Source organism: Ctenocephalides felis, unplaced genomic scaffold, assembly GCF_003426905.1.
Source record: "Ctenocephalides felis isolate EL2017-DRISC unplaced genomic scaffold, ASM342690v1 CF-g0.4_SCAFFOLD_01492, whole genome shotgun sequence".
Taxonomy (NCBI): Eukaryota; Metazoa; Arthropoda; class Insecta; order Siphonaptera; family Pulicidae; genus Ctenocephalides; species Ctenocephalides felis.
In genome coordinates, this window is record NW_020537646.1 from 47,826,827 (window position 1) to 47,845,565 (window position 18,739).

At 29.9% G+C, this 18,739-nt stretch overlaps 1 protein-coding gene across 1 annotated transcript; it reads left to right on the plus strand.

Moving 5' to 3' along the window:
- The first annotated feature begins 6,203 nt into the window (after positions 1 to 6,203).
- Positions 6,204 to 8,130, plus strand: LOC113371329. Its single transcript, XM_026611957.1, has 9 exons — positions 6,204 to 6,303; positions 6,373 to 6,507; positions 6,576 to 6,638; positions 6,859 to 6,936; positions 7,010 to 7,084; positions 7,152 to 7,193; positions 7,249 to 7,451; positions 7,521 to 7,680; positions 7,997 to 8,130. The coding sequence occupies exons 1-9, from the start codon at positions 6,204 to 6,206 to the stop codon at positions 8,128 to 8,130; spliced, it is 990 nt and encodes a 329-aa protein (XP_026467742.1).
- Positions 8,131 to 18,739: the final 10,609 nt, after the last annotated feature.

An 18,739-nucleotide genomic window follows, 5' to 3' on the forward strand; every position in this document is an offset into this window, starting at 1 on the left:
GGCTAAATACCAAACCAACTAGTTGGTTTGATTAGTTCAAGGCGCCGTCCTCAATTATAATTTGTTTAATGTTGGTAGCATAGATAAATAAGCATATGTTTGGTATCATGATAATATTTTGTATATCTATGGTTGGTGAGTCTGTGCCATCATAGACAAGTTCATGTCAAAACAACACGTGCTTTAAGCAATGTAAATAAAGCCTCATTCTATTCTTCCTGTAGCGTCGAAAGGGTTCTTATTGAGGTTAGCGTTAGTGAGTGTTGTTGTTGTTGTTGTTGTTTTTTATAGGTTTGTGATAGTGAATTGTTGAATTTTAACATTAACGCTATGGGTCTCTTGGGGTAAGTGAATAATATATTTCGTGATTCAACGATAATGTAATGTTAAACTAATATGCTTATATTGCTTTATTTGTAGAACAAGAGCTGTTGTTTGTGACGAATCTGGTCACGCTGAAATACCAAGTAATTGGTTAATTTTAGGTGACGATGGTTCGTGGTCAAAGTGCTGATGGCCAACAACATGCAGAAATCCGACACGATTGATTATAAGGCGCGTGGAGCCGGATTACTCCACTTGTATTAAAACCCCCATAACGTTTATTTAGTTCTGCGGTGAGAATATTATTTATTTAGAGTTTAGGTAATCTAATTTTATGTACATTATTTGTTTTAGTACAAAATATTTGTTGCTATTTGTTTGTTATAAATTATTTGTTACTGTTCTGTTTAGTACATTATATTTGTTGCTATTTGTTTGTTATAAAATACTTATAATATTTTTTAATAAACAAATAGCAACAAATATTTTGAACAAAACAAAACAGTAACAAGTATTTTATAACAAACAATAGCAACAAATATTTTAGTTGCTACTTTGTTTATTGTAAAATATTAATTTTAAATAATAGATACAATAAAATATGAGTAAATCTTTTTTTTTTAGAGAAAAATCAATTATTTACGCATAAATTAAAAGCATTGCAAAAAGTGCTGATTCATTCGGTTGACGTTATATAACTAGGTGACATTTTTATAAAACCGCAACCTAACGGCAATATAAAATTGTTTACAGGGTACCCAGTCAACACTACTTGTTGCCGCAATATAACTTTTTATGTTACAAAGTTATATAGCAAATGTTAAACTAAATGTAATGTATGCTAATGTATTCTGAAATTACAAAGTTATATAACAAATGTTAACTAAGTGTAATGTAGGCGTAATCTAAAGTTACCAAGTTATATACATTTGTTACATAATGTAATAAATGTGCAATGTTTTGTTAGAAAATATTTTACACAACTTTATATATAGTAATCGCAAGAAATCGAAAATGAAAATTTTTATATATCTTTACGTTTCAAAGGTTTCTGAATATTTTGGCATACCTTAGAAAACAATTTTTCATCGACGATTTCGGAAACGCCGATCAACCGATTTGAATAATTCAAAAAACATTCGATCCGTATTGATGGGGAGACGTGCTGATTTATTTTTCGCGAAAGCAGGTCTAACCGTTCCGAAGATACGGGGCAAAAAGTGTTAAAAACGGTAACTAAGTTTTTAAGAGAACGGAGCGTCCGATTTTAATAATTCAAAAAACATTTTACTTGTATTGACAAAATGAACAACTGGTAAAATTTTTGGGAAGGCAGGTCTAGGGGTTTTGGACTCTCAATAAAGACAAGTTAAAAAAATGTCATTTGGCGGTCAAAAATGTTTATTGGACATATGTATATTATCAGATATTTTATAGATATTTTAATAATGTGTACCCATTTTGTATAATTTTTTTTGGGTTCCGTACCAAGACTTTTAATTTTAAGTTTTTTTATATGGTCCAAGCAAATGTCCTCGACATTTTTGACAGTATGGAATAACCGATTTGTATGATTAAAAAATCATTTGGTTCGTACTCGATCGCGAGGCGTTTTTGCAAAAGGCAATTTTGCCGTTTCGGAGGTATGGAGCGTAAAGGGTGTAAAAACGGTTATGCAGTTTTTGAGAGAACGGATTATCTGATTAGATTAATTCAAAAAACATTTTGTTTAAGTAGATGATTAAGTAGAAAAAGCATTCGATTGTTTCGATTCGACAGTATGAAATAGTCGATTTGTATGATTAAAAAATCATTTGGTTCGTACTCGATCGCGAGGCGAACGGATTATTATATTTGAATTTTAAAAATTATAAAAAAAATCAAAATTTTCAAAAAAATTCAAATTTCCGAAATTTTTCATCATTTTCAAAAAAAAACTAAATTTTAAAAAATTAAAAAAAAAATTCTTACAAAAGTTTAAGATATTTCGAAAATTAAAAAAAAAATCGAATATGACCAAAAATTTCCAAATTCTCAATATATTTAAAAAAAAAACGTTTTTTTTTTTAATTCCAAAAAATTTTAAACTTCGAGAAAAATTTTAAAAAAATTCTCGAACGCCGTCCAACGGACAAACGATGTTACAGAACCCATAGAAACGTAAACAAAATTGATATATATTATTAAAATCTCCATAAAATATCTGATAATTGGATGTGCATAAGTCTAATGATCATTTACGACTGCCTAATGTCATTTTTTTACTAGATCTCTATAACCGCTGGACCTGCTTTTCCAAAAAATTTCCAATAGCAAATCAGTTTACTTATATATCAGTCGCCAATTATAATATATGATGTCTCACTAAAGTTGATTATTTATACATGCCGGGAAGATAATGCAACTTCTATTAAGGCAAAACAGTTTTAACAATTTGAAATCTACGGGTGGTTTGAGAATTTTTGAAAAAGTTTGAAAGATTTAATACTTTTTTAAACCTGTAAAACATTTATTTTAAAACATTAACAAATTTTTGTTAATCAAAATATCAAAAAGTCTACAAAAATTGTATATATTTACTTTCATTAACATTTGTTTATTTACAATTATATTTACATAAAGCTAATTTAATAAATATCAAAAAGTATACAAAAATTGTATATATTTACTTTCATTAACATTTGTTTATTTACAATTATATTTACATAAAGCTATAAGATATAACAAATATTTTTTAAGTCAACATAAAAAATGTCATGCGGGAGAACGTCATTACAAATGTGAAATATGTAATAAAGCATTTATAACAAATCGTGAATTAATTCGGCATAAAAGGATTCATACAGGAGAACGTCCTTACAAATGCGGAATATGTAAAAAAACAATAGCAAACAATAGCAAAACAAATATTAAACCGACATCTAATGATTCATACTGGAGAACGACCACATAAATGCAAGATATGCAAAAAAGCATTCAGTTTAAAACAAAATTTAAAACGCCATGAAAAAATCCACACGAGAGAAAGCAATCATTGATGAGCCACATGCAATAAAACTTTCGCAGCTTAGCAATCATTAAACCAACATAAAACTGTTCATACTGTAGAACAAATTATAATAGAGGATTAAATTTTCATAATTTTAAACACAGTAAAACATTATAATTATAATTAGCAGACGTTCTCATCAGTGTAGAACAGTTTGCTAAATACTGCTTATAAATATCTTTGAAAATATTTGTGGTGACTTATAAAATATATTAATAATTTATTGCTCACCAAATATTGTTATAAAAGAATACAGAAAAAAATAGAAGTTACTACAAGAATATACAGGGTCATTATAGTTACAAAAATACAAATTAGTTGTGCAGAAAAGGAATAGCCACATAATTAGATTTAGTTGTATAAGGCAGTGTTACACATTTTTGTTTTATTTTCTTCACAGATATTGTCACTTCTCTCATAATTTTTGGGTGAAAAACATGAATATTGAATAGTTTCGAGTCAAATGGTTTTGAAAATAATGATTTTGTCATTGTCGCTTCCAAACACAATATTTTATCAACATCACAAATTTTATTTATTAAAACTATTTTATTCTCAGTTGTCAAACAACAGTTATTTGAAGCTATATTACTTAAAGAAATATTTCTAAATTCAATTTTCTCTATTTTTGATGTTTTTGTCCGGTGTATTACTGAGAAACTTTTAATTTGAATAAATTCACTTCTGCTTGTAATAGTTTTTTCCTCCCACATTCGGTTTACTAATTGTTGAAAGGGATTCGCGGAATCTTGAATCTTATTTTTCACACTTCTCAAATAATTTTCAAATGGAAAACAACTAAATTTGCCTAATGAACAACCAAAATTCTTGACTTCATCAGCTAAATGGATTATATTATGAATATTGAATGTTAATCTATCTGAACCATATAAATCAGAATAACTAACAAAAAAAGTTTTAACAAGTTCCCTGCCAAAGTATTCCAGTTGAGACATGCCCCTAGATCACATAGTATTCTAATGCCTAAACTGAAATGTAAAAAATTTAAAAACAATTGGTTACTTAACACAGGTTTCAAAATTACTAACCCCGAATACAACAAAAATTGTCTGTATTCAGTGGCCTTCCAATGTTTGTGATCCTCTAGTCTTCTAGGCAATCTGGAAAATTCCGAAGGAAACAACTTTCTATGCTCTATTATATAATTGTTCATATTCCTTTTCTGCTCGTCCGTAAAGCGAATATCTCTAGATCCGCACATCCAGAGAGAAATCAGGCGCTTTGTCACCCCCAAACACACCATGTGCATATAATCCAATGCAACTTGGGAAACCATACAAATCCCCAAATCCTCTAAAATAGATAGACCAGTATGATGCTCTTGTTGTTATTTTGATCTAAATGATTGATCTGTTCTCAGTATGGCATCAGTTTCTGTTAAAATTACGTGTTTTTCAAAATCGCCTTCTTGAATGCATTTTGGACAACTAAAATAGCCAGCATGTCCTTTCACGTAGGTTATGAATGCTCGAGCTGGGCTATCACACACTATTTTCGATAATAAAACGTCACATTTCTTCTCCTTAAAAATAATGCCATGTTTCAAAATCGTCTTCATATCACTTACGAATTGACTTAAGTAAATATTGGCATCGGCTGGCTTGCCATTACCATGATGAATGCCTACAATGAAAGGTTCCACTCAATAATATAGGCCAAAAACTGCTATTTCAACTTTTAGATATTGCCATTCCATCACAATTTAGTTGTAAGAGAATTTTCTCAGGGCATTCGAAAAAATGTTTTTCCATGGAGTTGAGAATTGCTTCAACACCAAATTGCATATAAAATCCGCCATTCATTTTTTGAATAGCTTTTGTTGCAGTTTTTGAAGTGCCCAACAACGTTCGAGCATCCACAGGTAGGTCGTTGTAACCCTGCTTAACCAAAACTTTTAAAAATGCACTTACAGTATACAAAGTCAAATTGTCTCTCTTCGCCAAATTCTGTATATCTTCCCTTAGGGTAGTATTATCATTACCTTGACAAAATACATTTTCTGAAGTGGCATGATCTTCAAAATTTTGTTTCTCGAAATTGGTGTCTAATAGATTTGAAAAGGTACTATAACAAACATTTTCATTATAATTATTACTATTTACTTCTTGTTCAGATGATACACTTTCATTCCGATTGATTTTTATACTATTCAAATAATGTTTTTCTGTTTGAGCGACAATCTGGCGTATTCTTCGCGGTGTCAAATTTTTCATTTGCTTACGTCTTTTTATATTTAACTCCATTATTATCTTCTCCCTTCATAAAATATTTCACATGATATTAATTTATTATTGTGAATTAACCTTCAAAAGTAAATTTTTTATTTGTTTGATTAGTTCAAGGCGCCGTCCTCAATTATAATTTATTTAATGTTGGTAGCATAGATAAATAAACATGTTTGGTATCATGATAATATTTTGTATATCTATGGTTGGTGAGTCTGTGCCCTCATAGACAAGTTCATGTCAAAACAAACCGTGCTTTAAATAAAGCCTCATTCTATTCTTCGTGTAGCGTCGAAAGGGTTCTTATTGAGGTTAGCGTTAGTGAGTTTTGTTGTTATTTATAGGTTTGTGATAGTGAATTGTTGAATTTTAACATTAACGCTATGGATCTCTTGGGGTAAGTTAATCATATATTTCGTGATTCAACGATATTGTAATATTAAACTAATATGGTTATATTGCTCTATTTTTAAAACAAAACAATTTGCTGTTCTTTGTGACGAATCTGGTCACACTGGAATACCAAGTAATTCGTTAATTTTAGGTGACGATGATTCGTGGTCAAAGTGCTGGTGGCCAACAACATGCAGAAATCCGACACGATTGATTATAAGGCGCGTGGAGCCGGATTGGTACGGTACTCCACTTGTATTAAAACACCCATAACGTTTATTGGGTTCTGCGGTGAGAATATTATTTATTTAGAGTTTAAGTAATCTAATTTCATGTACATTATTTGTTTTATAATTTTAGACACCTATGAGTCAGCTCGCAAACGTGCAGCTGACTCAGAATACTCATCTACAGAGGAGCAGCTTGGGAGGGGTCTCAGAAAGAAGACTAGTGACTCGGTGTTTGCCCTCGAAGCAATAATCGAGGCTTTGACAAGTAATGATTGTATTACATTATACTTATTTACTTTGTACATCTTGCAAATTAAATCGCTTTTATTGCAGAACCGAAGGAAAGAGCAGAAAAGAGACTGAGAGACGAATCTGAAGAGATAGAGCCAATAACAAGTAATAATGATTTTAGCCTTTATTAACTATAAATAATTTTTAAATTTGATGGTAATTGTTTTTTAATATAGCTCCTCTAAGCAATAGGAAGCGGGAGGCGTTCCTAAATGCAGAAATATCGACGAAGATGTGGTTTCTGTCAAAGTATTAATTTAATACTTAAGCTTGTACTCTTGTTAGTATATTAAGTATGTTGATCGTAATAACAATTTTATTACAGAAAGGTGCTCTGTTCCGGAATTATCTGTGAAAGGTGGAGTAGACACCAGAATAACTGGAGAGACTGGGCCAATCACAAGTAATGATAATGATTTGAAATTTTATTAAGTATAAATATTTTTCAAATTTAATAGTAATTATTTTTATCATAGCTCCTCAAAGCAATAGGGAGAAGAAAATGTTTGTGGGAGCAGCACAAATTCAGGAGCTTGTTGGTGCTCCCAAAGGTAATAAGTTTGTTCTCATGTTAGTAAATTAAATATGTTGATTGTAATAATAACAATTTTATTACAGAAATAATCTCTTTTATGATAAATGCCTTTTCCACTCTTCAAGGTAAGTTATCATAACATTCAATATAATATACATATTCTAATTTTTATTTTTTTAGCTTCTGTTGATCATATCTTAAAAAGAGTGATCATGATAGAGGAGAAAATCAGCGACCTAGGCAAGGCTTCGACTCAGGCATCTTCCCTCAAAAAGAAAACAAATATATTTGATAAAATTTTTCTTTTGAGGACTGTGGAAGAAGTCAAAGCCTTGGAAGAAAACCTAGGTGGAGAAAAATCAGAAGAGTTTGAAATTGATCTGGTACAAAATATATGAAATTATTTAACAAAATGCAATTATATTTAATCAAAGCATGGTTTTAATTTGCAGACCGAGTTTGTTATCAGGATTGTTGGACTTCATCCCAAAGCTCATATAGGGAACACATTAAGCAGAATGTTTGCGGATAATCTAGCCATGAAATATTCATGGCTAGGTCGCAAGCAAAACTTGCCTATGTATAACATCAAAATGATCGACATAATCAAAGGTAATAAATGCAGTTAACAGCTTATATATATATTTATATTTATATAGAAATGTAGTGTATTTATGATTTAATTGTTTAAAGGTGTATTTGTGGATTGTTGGACTTCATCCCAAAGCTCATATAGGGAACACATTAAGCAGAATGTTTGCGGATAATCTAGCCATGAAATATTCATGGCTAGGTCGCAAGCAAAACTTGCCTATGTATAACATCAAAATGATCGACATAATCAAAGGTAATAAATGCAGTTAACAGCTTATATATATATTTATATTTATATAGAAATGTAGTGTATTTATGATTTAATTGTTTAAAGGTGTATTTGTGGCAAAATACAGCTTGCCAGAAAGTGAATTTGACAAAATAACCAGTGAGTGGCTGCGGTTCGCCAGGCAGAGGCACGAGAGAGCTGTGAAAAAACTAAACCCAATGAATTTAAATCAAGAATAATTTGTAACTTTTTTATTTTCTTTTTTTATTTTTTGTGAAATAAATTTTGTTGTTTAAATTATTTGTTGCTATATTTATTATAAAATAAGTCACTGTTGTGTTTAGTACAAAATATTTGTTACTGTCGTGTTTAGTACAAAATATTTGTTGCTATTTGTTATAAATTATTTGTTACTGTTTTGTTTAGTACAAAATATTTGTTGCTATTTGTTTGTTATAAAATACTTATAATATTTTATAATAAACAAATAGCAACAAATATTTTGAACAAAACAAAACAGTAACAAGTATTTTATAACAAACAATAGCAACAAATATTTTAGTTGCTACTTTGTTCATTGTAAAATATTAATTTTAAATAATAAATACAATAAAATATGAGTAAATCTTTTTTTTAGAGAAAAATCAATTGTTTACGCATAAATTAAAAGCATTGCAAAAAGTGTTGATTCATATCGCATAGGAACATTACCGTATGTTACCGCAACTAAACAATGTTATATAACAAGTTAACTAACAGGGTAGGAATAGTTACCTTCAGGTAATAAAATTTCTTACGGACGATGATGTTGACTTTATATAACTAGGTGACATTTTTATATAACCGCAACCTAACGGCAATATAAAATTGTTTACAGGGTACCCAGTCAACACTACTTGTTGCCGCAATTAACTTTTTATGTTACAAAGTTATATAACAAATGTTAACTAAATGTAATGTACGCGCAATGTATTCTGAAATTACAAAGTTATATAACAAATGTTAACTAAGTGTAATGTAGGCGTAATGTAATCTAAAGTTACAAAGTTATATACATTTGTTACATAATGTAATAAATGTGCAATGTTTTGTTAGAAAATATTTTCCACAACTTTATATATAGTAATCGCAAAAAATCGAAAATGAAAATTTTTATATATCTTTACGTTTCAAAGGTTTCTGAATATTTTGGCATACCTTAGAAAAAATGGATGTATGTGTGTGTGTGTGTGGATACAATTTTTCATCGACGATTTCGGAAACGCCGATCAACCGATTTGAATAATTCAAAAAACATTCGATCCGTATTGATGGGGAGACGTGCTGATTAGTTTTTCGCGAGAGCAGGTCTAACCGTTCCGAAGATACGGGGCAAAAAGTGTTAAAAACGGTAACTAAGTTTTTAAGAGAACGGAGCGTCCGATTTTAATAATTCAAAAAACATTTTACTTGTATTGACAAAATGAACAACTGGTAAATTTTTTGGGAAGGCAGATCTAGGGGTTTTGGACTCTCAATAAAAACAAGTTAAAAAAATGTCATTTGGCGGTCAAAAATGTTTATTAGACATATGTATATTATCAGATATTTTATAGATATTTTAATAATGTTTTAATAATGTCATTTTGTATAATTTTTTTTGGGTTCCGTACCAAGACTTTTAATTTTAAGTTTTTTTATATGGTCCAAGCAAATGTCCTCGACATTTTTGACAGTATGGAATAACCGATTTGTATGATTAAAAAATCATTTGGTTCGTACTCGATCGCGAGGCGTTTTTGCAAAAGGCAATTTTGCCGTTTCGGAGGTATGGAGCGTAAAGGGTGTAAAAACGGTTATGCAGTTTTTGAGAGAACGGATTATCTGATTAGATTAATTCAAAAAGCATTTTGTTTAAGTAGATGATGTGCAAAAAAAGCATTCGATTGTTTCGATTCGACAGTATGAAATAGTCGATTTGTATGATTAAAATATCATTTGGTTCGTAATCGATCGCGAGGCGAACGGATTATTATATTTGAATTTTAAAAATTAAAAAAAAAATCAAAATTTTCAAAAAAATTCAAATTTCCGAAATTTTTCATCATTTTCAAAAAAAAAAACTAAATTTTGAAAAATTAAAAAAAAAATCTTACAAAAGTTCAAGATATTTCGAAAATTTAAAAAAAAAATCGAATATAACCAAAAATTTCCAAATTCTCAATATATTTAAAAAAAAAACGTTTTTTTTTAATTCCAAAAAAATTTGAGAAAAATTTAAAAAAATTTCTCGAACGCCGTCCAACGGACAAACGATGTTACAGAACCCATAGAAACGTAAGCAAAATTGATATATAATATTAAAATCTCCATAAAATATCTGATAATTGGATGTGCATAAGTCTAATGATCATTTACGACTGCCTAATGTCATTTTTTTTACTAGATCTCTATAACCGCTGGACCTGCTTTTCCAAAAAATTTCCAACAGCAAATCAGTTTACTTATATATCAGTCGCCAATTATAATATATGATGTCTTACTAAAGTTGATTATTTATACATGCCGGGAAGATAATGCAACTTCTATTAAGGCAAAACTGTTTTAACAATTTGAAATCTACGGGTGGTTTGAGAATTTTTGAAAAAGTTTGCAAGATTTAATACTTTTTTAAACCTGTAAAACATTTATTTTAAAACATTAACAAATTTTTGTTAATCAAAATATCAAAAAATCTACAAAAACTGTATATATTTACTTTCATTAACATTTGTTTATTTACAATTATATTTACATAAAGCTATAAGATATAACAAATATTTTTTAAGTCAACATAAAAAATGTCATGCAGGAGAACGTCATTACAAATGTGAAATATGTAATAAAGCATTTATAACAAATCGTGAATTAATTCGGCATAAAAGGATTCATACAGGAGAACGTCCTTACAAATGCGGAATATGTAAAAAAACTTTCATAGCAAAACAAATATTAAACCGACATCTAATGATTCATACTTTCATACTGGAGAACAACCACATAAATGCAAGATATGCAATAAAGCATTCAGTTTAAAACAAAATTTAAAACGCCATGAATTAATCCACACGAGAGAAAGCAATCATTGATGAGCCACATGCAATAAAACATTCGCAGCTTCGCAATCATTAAACCAACATAAAACTGTTCATACTGTAGAACAATTTATAATAGAGGATTAAATTTTCATAATTTTAAACACAGTAAAACATTATAATTATAATTAGCACTATTAGCAGACGTTCTCATCAGTGTAGAACAGTTTGCTAAATACTGCTTATAACTATCTTTGAAAATATTTGTGGTGACTTATAAAATATATTAATAATTTATTGCTCACCAAATATTGTTTACTGCCAGAAGTTATTACAAGAATATACAGGTTCATTATAGTTACAAAAATACAAATTAGTTGTGCAGAAAAGGAATAGCCACATAATTAGATTTAGTTGTATAAGGCAGTGTTACACATTTTTGTTTTATTTTCTTCACAGATATTGTCACTTCTCTCATAATTTTTGGGTGAAAAACAGGAATATTGAATAGTTTCGAGTCAAATGGTTTTGAAAATAATGATTTTGTCATTGTCGCTTCCAAACACAATATTTTATCAACATCACAAATTTTATTTATTAAAACTATTTTATTCTCAGTTGTCAAACACAGTTATTTGAAGCTATATTACTTAAAGAAATATTTCTAAATTCAATTTTCTCTATTTTTGATGTTTTTGTCCGGTGTATTACTGAGAAACTTTTAATTTGAATAAATTCACTTCTGCTTGTAATAGTTTTTTCCTCCCACATTCGGTTTACTAATTGTTGAAAGGGATTCGCGGAATCTTGAATCTTATTTTTCACACTTCTCAAATAATTTTCAAATGGAAAACAACTAAATTTGCCTAATGAACAACCAAAATTCTTGACTTCATCAGCTAAATGGATTATATTATGAATATTGAATGTTAATCTATCTGAACCATATAAATCAGAATAACTAACAAAAAAAGTTTTAACAAGTTCCCTGCCAAAGTATTCCAGTTGAGACATGCCCCTAGATCACATAGTATTCTAATGCCTAAACTGAAATGTAAAAAATTTAAAAACAATTGGTTACTTAACACAGGTTTCAAAATTACTAACCCCGAATACAACAAAAATTGTCTGTATTCAGTGGCCTTCCAATGTTTGTGATCCTCTAGTCTTCTAGGCAATCTGGAAAATTCCGAAGGAAACAACTTTCTATGCTCTATTATATAATTGTTCATATTCCTTTTCTGCTCGTCCGTAAAGCGAATATCTCTAGATCCGCACATCCAGAGAGAAATCAGGCGCTTTGTCACCCCCAAACACACCATGTGCATATAATCCAATGCAACTTGGGAAACCATACAAATCCCCAAATCCTCTAAAATAGATAGACCAGTATGATGCTCTTGTTGTTATTTTGATCTAAATGATTGATCTGTTCTCAGTATGGCATCAGTTTCTGTTAAAATTACGTGTTTTTCAAAATCGCCTTCTTGAATGCATTTTGGACAACTAAAATAGCCAGCATGTCCTTTCACGTAGGTTATGAATGCTCGAGCTGGGCTATCACACACTATTTTCGATAATAGAACATCACATTTCTTCTCCTTAAAAATAATGCCATGTTTCAAAATCGTCTTCATATCACTTACGAATTGACTTAAGTAAATATTGGCATCGGCTGGCTTGCCATTACCATGATGAATGCCTACAATGAAAGGTTCCACTCAATAATATAGGCCAAAAACTGCTATTTGAACTTTTAGATATTGCCATTCCATCACAATTTAGTTGTAAGAGAATTTTCTCAGGGCATTCGAAAAAATGTTTTTCCATGGAGTTGAGAATTGCTTCAACACCAAATTGCATATAAAATCCGCCATTCATTTTTTGAATAGCTTTTGTTGCAGTTTTTGGAGTGCCCAACAACGTTCGAGCATCCACAGGTAGGTCGTTGTGACCCTGCTTAACCAAAATTTTTAAAAATGCACTTACAGTATACAAAGTCAAATTGTCTCTCTTCGCCAAATTCTGTATATCTTCCCTTAGGGTAGTATTATCATTACCTTGACAAAATACATTTTCTGAAGTGGCATGATCTTCAAAATTTTGTTTCTCGAAATTGGTGTCTAATAGATTTGAAAAGGTACTATAAAGAACATTTTCATTATAATTATTACTATTTACTTCTTGTTCAGATGATACACTTTCATTCCGATTGATTTTTATACTATTCAAATAATGTTTTTCTGTTTGAGCGACAATCTGGCGTATTCTTCGCGGTGTCAAATTTTTCATTTGCTTACGTCTTTTTATATTTAACTCCATTATTATCTTCTCCCTTCATAAAATATTTCACATGATATTAATTTAATATTGTGAATTAACCTTCAAAAGTAAATTTTTTATTTGTTTGATTAGTTCAAGGCGCCGTCCTCAATTATAATTTATTTAATGTTGGTAGCATAGATAAATAAGCATATGTTTGGTATCATGATAATATTTTGTATATCTATGGTTGGTGAGTCTGTGCCCTCATAGACAAGTTCATGTCAAAACAAACCGTGCTTTAAGCAATGTAAATAAAGCCTCATTCTATTCTTCGTGTAGCGTCGAAAGGGTTCTTATTGAGGTTAGCGTTAGTGAGTTTTGTTGTTATTTATAGGTTTGTGATAGTGAATTGTTGAATTTTAACATTAACGCTATGGATCTCTTGGGGTAAGTTAATCATATATTTCGTGATTCAACGATATTGTAATATTAAACTAATATGGTTATATTGCTCTATTTTTAAAACAAAACAATTTGCTGTTATTTGTGACGAATCTGGTCACACTGGAATACCAAGTAATTCGTTAATTTTAGGTGACGATGGTCCGTGGTCAAAGTGCTGGTGGCCAACAACATGCAGAAATCCGACACGATTGATTATAAGGCGCGTGGAGCCGGATTGGTACGGTACTTCACTTGTATTAAAACCCCCATAACGTTTATTGGGTTCTGCGGTGAGAATATTATTTATTTAGAGTTTAGGTAATCTAATTTCATGTACATTATTTGTTTTATGATTTTAGACACCTATGAGTCAGCTCGCAAACGTGCAGCTGACTCAGAATACTCATCTACAGAGGAGCAGCTTGGGAGGGGTCTCAGGAAGAAGACTAGTGACTCGAGGTGTTTGCCCTCGAAGCAATAATCGAGGCTTTGACAAGTAATGATTGTATTACATTATACTTATTTACTTTGTACATCTTGCAAATTAAATCGCTTTTATTGCAGAACCGAAGGAAAGAGCAGAAAAGAGACTGAGAGACGAATCTGAAGAGATAGAGCCAATAACAAGTAATAATGATTTTAGCCTTTATTAACTATAAATAATTTTTAAATTTGATGGTAATTGTTTTTTAATATAGCTCCTCTAAGCAATAGGAAGCGGGAGGCGTTCCTAAATGCAGAAATATCGACGAAGATGTGGTTTCTGTCAAAGTATTAATTTAATACTTAAGCTTGTACTCTTGTTAGTATATTAAGTATGTTGATCGTAATAACAATTTTATTACAGAAAGGTGCTCTGTTCCGGAATTATCTGTGAAAGGTGGAGTAGACACCAGAATAACTGGAGAGACTGGGCCAATCACAAGTAATGATAATGATTTGAAATTTTATTAAGTATAAATATTTTTCAAATTTAATAGTAATTATTTTTATCATAGCTCCTCAAAGCAATAGGGAGAAGAAAATGTTTGTGGGAGCAGCACAAATTCAGGAGCTTGTTGGTGCTCCCAAAGGTAATTTAATACTTGTAATAAGTTTGTTCTCATGTTAGTAAATTAAATATGTTGATTGTAATAATAACAATTTTATTACAGAAATAATCTCTTTTATGATAAATGCCTTTTCCACTCTTCAAGGTAAGTTATCATAACATTCAATATAATATACATATTCTAATTTTTATTTTTTTAGCCTCTGTTGATCATATCTTAAAAAGAGTGATCATGATAGAGGAGAAAATCAGCGACCTAGGCAAGGCTTCGACTCAGGCATCTTCCCTCAAAAAGAAAACAAATATATTTGATAAAATTTTTCTTTTGAGGACTGTGGAAGAAGTCAAAGCCTTGGAAGAAAACCTAGGTGGAGAAAAATCAGAAGAGTTTGAAATTGATCTGGTACAAAATATATGAAATTATTTAATAAAATGCAATTATATTTAATCAAAGCATGGTTTTAATTTGCAGACCGAGTTTGTTATCAGGATTGTTGGACTTCATCCCAAAGCTCATATAGGGAACACATTAAGCAGAATGTTTGCGGATAACCTAGCCATGAAATATTCATGGCTAGGTCGCAAGCAAAACTTGCCTATGTATAACATCAAAATGATCGACATGATCAAAGGTAATAAATGCAGTTAACAGCTTATACATTGTATGTATATTGAAATGTAGTGTATTTATGATTTAATTGTTTAAAGGTGTATTTGTGGCAAAATACAGCTTGCCAGAAAGTGAATTTGACAAAATAACCAATGAGTGGCTGCGGTTCGCCAGGCAGAGGCACGAGAGAGCTGTGAAAAAACTAAACCCAATGAATTTAAATCAAGAATAATTTGTAACTTTTATTTTTTTATATTTTGTGAAATAAATTTTGTTATTTAAAATATTTGTTGCATTAATAAATATATATTATAAAATAAGTCACTCTTGTGTTTAGTACAAAATATTTGTTACTGTTGTGTTTAGTACAAAATATTTGTTACTGTTTTGTTTAGTACAAAATATTTGTTGCTTTTTGTTTGTTATAAAATATTTGTTACTGTTTTGTTTAGTACAAAATATTTGTTGCTATTTGTTTGTTATAAAATACTTATTACTGCTTTGTTTAGTACAAAATATTTGTTGCTATTTGTTTGTTATAAAATATTTGTTACTGTTTTGTTTAGTACAAAATATTTGTTGCTATTTGTTTGTTATAAAATATTTGTTACTGTTTTGTTTATTACAAAATATTTGTTGCTATTTGTTTGTTATAAAATATTTGTTACTGTTTTGTTTAGTACAAAATATTTGTTGCTTTTTGTTTGTTATAAAATATTTGTTACTATTTTGTTTAGTACAAACTATTTGTTGCTATTTGTTTGTTATAAAATATTTGTTACTGTTTTGTTTAGTACAAAATATTTGTTGCTTTTTGTTTGTTATAAAATATTTGTTACTCTTTTGTTTAGTACAAAATATTTGTAGCTATTTTGTTTATTATAAAATACTTGTTACTGTTCTGTTTAGTATAAAATATTTGTTGCTACTTTGTTTATTGTAAAATATTAATTTTAAATAATAAATACAATGAAATATGAGTAAATCTTTTTTTTTAGAGAAAAATCAATTATTTACGCATAAATTAACCCTCCGTCGGTCGGCGTGGTCTGGCCAGACTTTTTTCGACTTCAATTAAAAAAAAAATACTTCTAGTAATCCTATCGACTTGAAATTTCTTGACTTTTCCTAAAATTTCATTAGCTGACGATCAATGAAAAAATCAGGACGAAAAAATGTACAGAAGGATAATTATAAGGATATTAACTTTTTTATACTTCGAACGGTCGGAAAGGTCTGCCTAGACCACCCATACATTTTGTATGAAATATACGCTTTTTGATATATGTAAACCAGTATTTTGTCTTTTTTCATGGTATTTTCTATTCAAACTGCGTTGTTTATATTCTTTGCTATGTGTTCTAACATGAATGTTAGTATTTTCATGACGAGAGTTCCTTGAGAACCTACCAAACTTATTGGTAATCGCAAACACTGAAAATCGGATGAATAATGCACACATTATCAACAATTTTTCTACCCGTACTGCGTTCGAAATTTTTTGGCAAACCTGTAGTGAAATTATATTTTCACTTTGAGTTTTACAGCTCATTTCAAAGGCGACGCACCTCATTTTGTTTTCATTTGAATTTCACATTCATTTCAAAGGCGCCGAAAAAGAATAAATATTATTTTTCATTGATTTAAAACAGAAAAATTAACAAAAAAAGTAACGATTTTTTTTATATTTCTTGATTTTTTCATATAATCGTTAATATATAAGACACCAAAAACTCATTTATCCCATATAAATGCATGTAAAATGAATGGTGGTCCAGCCAGACCTTTCCGACCGTTCGAAGGTGAAAAAATATCCGACCGACGGAGGGTTAAAAGCATTGCAAAAAGTGCTGATTCATATCGCACAGGTATATTACCGTATGTTACCTGCAACTTAACAATATTATATAACAAGTTAACTAACAGGGTAAGAAATAGTTACCTTCAGGTAATAAAATTTCTTACGGACGGTGAGGTTGACGTTATATAACTAGGTGACATTTTTATATAACCGCAACCTAACGGCAATATAAAATTGTTTACAGGGTATATATATAAAATCATATGGACTTTTTCTGTAGCTAATGCAAAATTACGTTCACAGCTCGTAGCTATGTCGTCGCCGACCTCGGAAGAGTAAAGAAGTCTCTTATATATATTTTTCACATTTATTATTCTCAATTTCTTTTCAATTTTAATTTTAAAATGAATTAATGATATTGCTATAACCTCAAGTCATAAAGATGTGACAACAGCTACTTCTTTACTTCAAAATTACCTGGCGAAAATAGAACTATGGCTAGATAAATGGAACATAAAAACTAACGTTAAGAAATCTCAACACCTCATCATTTCACTGAGAAGTCACACAAGTCCTGACTTGTATGTGAATAAGACAATTATACCAAACCAGGATTCCGTAAAATACCTAGAAATACATTTGGACAGTTAACTAAATTGGAAAACGCATATTTTAAAGAAAAAAAAACAAATAGATTTGAAACTGAAGGAAATAAACTGGCTGATGAGAAGATCATCCAAACTGTCTCTAGAAGATAAACTCCTATTATACAAAGCAATAATAATCCCAATATGGACTTATGGGATAGAGCTATGGGGCTGCGCTAGCAAGAGTAACATTCAAATAATGCAGAGAGTACAAAACAAAATTCTGAGAATGATCTGTAAGGCTCCGTGGTTTATGACCAACCACATGATCCATAAAGACTTAAAAATTCCAACAGTGGCGGAAGTTATTAAAAACAGAAGTTTGATCTTTCAAAACAAATTGGATGCACACGTCAATTCGGAAATGCAAATAGTACAAACAGCCGAAAAATTAAAACGCCTGAAAAGAAAATGGCCCAGTGATCTATCGTCAACAACATAATTTTCTCTGTTTTGCACAGGAAAATTTTCAAAAAAGTTATTTTTATTTATTATTTATTATTGATTATCATTTTTATTATTAATACTATTATTTTAATTATTATTTATTCTATTTCTTTTCTTTAATTTCTTTTATTCTATTTTTTTTTCTTCTTGATTTTGATCTTCAATACCATAACTTTTAACTTATAGATTGTATTGTAATCTGTTAAAATTAGCAGAAATATATATATATATATATATATATATATATATATATATATATATTTCACGTTTATTATTCTCAATTTCTATTCAATTTTAATTTTAAAATAAGCTACTTTATTACCTACTAAAAAATATAATATACCTGGTGCATTTAATTCCATTGTGTTGTGAACTCACTCGAACGGACGATTTCTACTACCTTTCCATACAAGTTTTCACCTGCGTCCTTTATAGTCAACATGGTCAACACCAGAAGTCAAATGGTGAGTAATATTTCAAGAGATGGGCTCGCCTGTAGGTAAGCGGTTAAGAGCGACGGAACCTGAATC

Bases quoted from the DNA above. Each gene is read 5' to 3' on its own strand.
- LOC113371329 (XM_026611957.1), top strand. From the start codon at position 6,204: ATGCAGAAATCCGACACGATTGATTATAAGGCGCGTGGAGCCGGATTG. The intron at 6,304-6,372 runs GTGAGAATATTA...TTATAATTTTAG, and splicing joins AACGTTTATTGGGTTCTGCG to ACACCTATGAGTCAGCTCGC. The intron at 7,085-7,151 runs GTAATAAGTTTG...ATTTTATTACAG, and splicing joins GCTTGTTGGTGCTCCCAAAG to AAATAATCTCTTTTATGATA.